The 4,221-nt window shown below is 39.4% G+C and overlaps 1 protein-coding gene across 1 annotated transcript; it reads left to right on the top strand.

Moving 5' to 3' along the window:
• The first annotated feature begins 833 nt into the window (after positions 1 to 833).
• Positions 834 to 1,894, top strand: LOC102827481 (RE1-silencing transcription factor-like). Its single transcript, XM_006874408.1, has 2 exons — positions 834 to 1,279; positions 1,708 to 1,894. Exons 1-2 carry the CDS (start codon positions 834 to 836, stop codon positions 1,892 to 1,894), a joined length of 633 nt encoding a protein of 210 aa, XP_006874470.1.
• Positions 1,895 to 4,221: the final 2,327 nt, after the last annotated feature.

The raw sequence follows: 4,221 nt of genomic DNA, 5'->3' as shown, positions 1-4,221 counted from the left end.
CACTTAGCAACAACAACACAATAAAGGTGATGGGAGATTAGAAATAAAAAGGAAGACACAAGACACAAATGAAAATAGTAAAGTCGGGATTGGTACCAGGTGGGACACAGCACTCTGATGGAGATACTCAGAGTGACTCAGACCTAGATTCAGCTCGTTTATTACATACACATATCAAAGGAAAGTGCCGGGGGGAGGGAAAATAATGCAAAAAACATCTGGTGCTATTGATGCAAGCAGTAAGCAGGACCATATCAAAAGAATGTAGTTGCTAGGGAAACAGAGATAGATGTTTTTGCAGACTACACTGAAGGCCATAGCTGCATACAAGGAAAGACTTCGTAAATTCCTTGTTCCCTGAGGCAGGCTTTGCAAGTTCCTCAGAGGGCAGCCTGACCTGGGAGCAGCCTGATTTTCTGGACCACAACTGTTCATTTGTAATCCTTCGGTTAAACTGCCCCCAAGTCTGAGACCTTTGGTTTTGTTGTTCCCAACATCCATCTATACTACATCATAGTGTTATCTAAGATCATCACTCAGATAAACAAATTGTACCTCTTTGTTTTAGTTTGCTTTTAGGGAACACAAACAAAATAAACGGAATGCATAAAGTTCAATATCTTAGGGCACAGTGAGTGCCTCCGAGGCCCTGGGCTCCAGACCCCTTTGGTGGCAGTGGCCAGAATAATAGGGTGAGGGTCCTACCGCCTGACTTTTCTACCATTCTCCCTCCCCTTCCCTGAAACTCCTGCATCAAAGAGAAGTAGTTGGAGAAGGAGCAGCAACGTTGGGTTGCGGGCTCTTGTTCTCTCATCCTGTCCTGGTTAGGCAGAATGCCCCAGGTAATGGAACAGTCTTCTGGAGGAGGAAAAGGAGGGCTATTCACCAACACTAATAACATTGGCATGGCCTTGCCTAATGACAAGTATGACTTGCACGACCTCTCTAAAGCTGAACTGGCTATGCCTCAGCTTATCATGTTGGAATATGTAGCTTTGACTGGCAAAGTAAATAGCAGCTGCTGTGATTACTTGGTTGGTGAAGAAAGACAAATGACAGAATTGATGCCTGTTGGGGATAATAACTTCCACAGTGATGCAGAAGTGCTTGAAGACTCTTCTCAAATAAAAGGTGAATCTAATGGACTGGAAAATATGGACCTGGAAAGTTTGGAACTCAATGTTGTAGAATCTCAACCTGTATTTGAGGTGACTGTTGTCCCAAAAGTTTATAACGCAAATAAAGATCTTTCTACTGAAACACCTGGAACAGAGGACAAATGCAAGAACTTGAAGACCAAACCTTTTCACTGTAAGTCATGCCAACATGAAGCAGAATCTGTAGAACAGTTTGTGCATCATATCAGAGTTCACAGTACCAAGAAATTTGTTGTGGAAGAAAGTGCAGAGAAACAATCAAAACCCAGGGAATTGCGCTCTTCCACTACAGAACAGGGAGATTTCTCCAAGGACCCCATTCACTGTGGCCGGTGTGGCTACAATACCAAAGATATGATCACTATACTGAACATTTGAAACACTACACTAGAGCTGGGGACCATGAGTGAGTCTACATATACCACAGTAAGTGAGTATCACTGGAGGAAACAGTTGAGAAACCATTTTCCTAGGAAAGTCTACACATGTGGAAATGCAACTATTTGTCAGACCAAAAAAACAATTATGTTCAACATGTTTGAACTCACACAGGAGAACGCGCATATAAATGTGAACTTTGTCCTTACTCAAGTTCTCAGAAGACTCATTTAACTAGACACATGCATACTCATTCAAGAAATAGCAACCTTGTCCATACAACCCAACCCAATCACAACCATACCCTCTGCTACTCCACCCAGTGGGCAAGAGCCAATACCAGATCCTATACCACCTGATCAACGATATACAGTAGCCAACACCATCCAAATGCACCCTACAATGCGATGCATGAGGCAAACAAGAACAGTGCACATGCTTCCATTCTCTAACTACATCCACAGGAGACAAAAAGCCTAAGAACACAACAACATACAATAATCAATTAAATATAAATACGTTAACTCCATAAAACACCAGAGACAACAGCCAATTTTGCGAGAATGGCTCAAACAAATGACCAAGATGCAGAGACAGAAAACATTTCTGAGGAAAAAAAGACGATGGAACTAACTGAAAAAGAATTTAAAAGAATGACAATCAGTAAAAAGAATGGAAAAAAAAATCATAAAAAAGCCTGTGTTATGTGGTAAACCATGAAGATGAAAAACTGTGATCAGAATTCTAGAACACAAAGAAAATAAAAAGCACAGAGAAAATTATTGAACAGTTGTTGGAAGAAAAGTTCCCTAACACATCATGAAAGACAAGAAGATGAGCATTCAAGAAGCAGAATAAACCCCAAACACGATAGACCCCCAAAGAAAGTCAGCAAAACACAGTATCAAAAATTGAATATAACGAAAGAATACTGAGAGCAGTTTGGAGAGAATGAAAAGTTACCTACAAAGAATTTCTCAGAAGAAACCATTCAGGCAACTCTGAAAGAAAAAATTGCCAACCAAGAATCATATCCCCAGGAAAGCTGTCCCTCAAATATGATGGTGAAGGTCCCTGGTACCATGAAGGGAGAAGAGTGGAGAGCGGGACCCTACCCAGAGAAGCAGTGATGCCTGAGATGGAGGCATGGAGCAGCTGGGGACTTTAGACCCAGAGAGGGAGAGGGACAGTGTGTTGACCACTGGGGGGCGGAGGGTGGGGGGAGGACAGGGCAGGCTTGCAGGGTATATCCTTTGGTTGGTTGATGATGCATGGAGGGGGTTGTTGCCATGGCAATGAAAAAATATATGATAGGATGAATGTAAAACTAATGTTCTCCCATGTAAACTATCACATAATTCATAATAAAACATTAAGAAAACATACGTGATGGTGAAATTTGTATGTTTCTTGATAAGAAGAAATTAAATGAATTTTTAATGACCAGAACAACATTACAAAAAGTGCTAATGGATATTCTTTGGATTGAGAAACAACAACAGCAGACTACAACCTGAGATTACTATACACAACAACATCAGTCAGAACTCAATCCAGATATAGAAGAGAACCAGAGATGTCAGTTTATAATGAAGTCAACTACAATGCAAAAAGAGGAAATAGTGTAGATACAGAACTTCTAAAAGGCAAAGAAATCAAGATACAACAGACTGTTTTAAATAGGAAAAAAGGCTAACAAATTACAGGATAGCCTAAAAGAAAATTGATAAATTCAAACATCAAAATTAAAGAAGAGGAACATCAGAAATAGCTATTAAACATGAACACAACAGAAAACCCACAAACAAAATGAACTCAAAGCAGAAAATTATATGGAACAAAGAAACCAGCAGCACCACATAAAAACACACAAAGCAAAGTGGGAAAAAGTCCATTCATACTTATTGATAACTACACTGAATGTAAATGGATTAAATGCACCAATCAACAGAGAGAGCAGAATGGATAAGAAAACAGGATTCTTCAGTATACTGTCTACAAGAGACACATCAAAACTATCAGAGACAGCCTAAATGTCCATCAGCAGAAGAATGGTTAAACAAACTTTGGTACACACACACAACTGAGCATACTTCAATACTGAAGAATAACAATGAATCTGTGAAACATCTCACAACATGGATGAACCTGAGAGGACATTATGCTGAGTGAAATTAGTGAATCACAAAAGGACAAATATTATGTGTGATCACTGCTGTAAAAAGTTAAAAGTTTTTCTTGATAAAAGAAACAATCTATGATGGTTACGAGGGGAGGAGAAATGATGCACAGGCTAGAATTGTTAACATAGGTGACAGGACAGGCAATATACAACAGGGAAGTTAGCAGAGGAAAGATGCAGGTAGCAGAAGACACAGGTAGGAATGCAATAGTTAAAATGAATACAGGTAAACACTGTTAACTGTTGGTACATGGAAGGGATTGCAATCATTGTAATGAAGAAAAATGCAAGATTTTTTGACTGTATAACTGATGATCTGCTCTGTAAAACTCCAGTCAATTCACAATAAAAAGTTAAAACACACACACACAAAAAAAACCGATATCCTAAGCATTAATGAGCTGAAATACACTGCTATTAGCCATTTTGAATCAGACAATCATGCGGTTCACTATGCCGGGAATGACAAATTTACGAGGAATGATGCCACATTTATCGTCAAAA

Source organism: Chrysochloris asiatica, unplaced genomic scaffold, assembly GCF_000296735.1.
Source record: "Chrysochloris asiatica unplaced genomic scaffold, ChrAsi1.0 scaffold00275, whole genome shotgun sequence".
NCBI classification, from domain to species: Eukaryota; Metazoa; Chordata; class Mammalia; order Afrosoricida; family Chrysochloridae; genus Chrysochloris; species Chrysochloris asiatica.
Note: the sequence above shows the minus strand (reverse complement) of the source record. Positions and strands in the feature narration are given on the sequence as shown.

Excerpts from the sequence above, each read along its gene's own strand:
- LOC102827481 (XM_006874408.1), top strand. The coding sequence starts at position 834 with ATGCCCCAGGTAATGGAACAGTCTTCTGGAGGAGGAAAAGGAGGGCTA. Across the intron at positions 1,280-1,707 it reads ACACCTGGAACAGAGGACAA|AGGAGAACGCGCATATAAAT; the intron begins ATGCAAGAACTT and ends TTGAACTCACAC.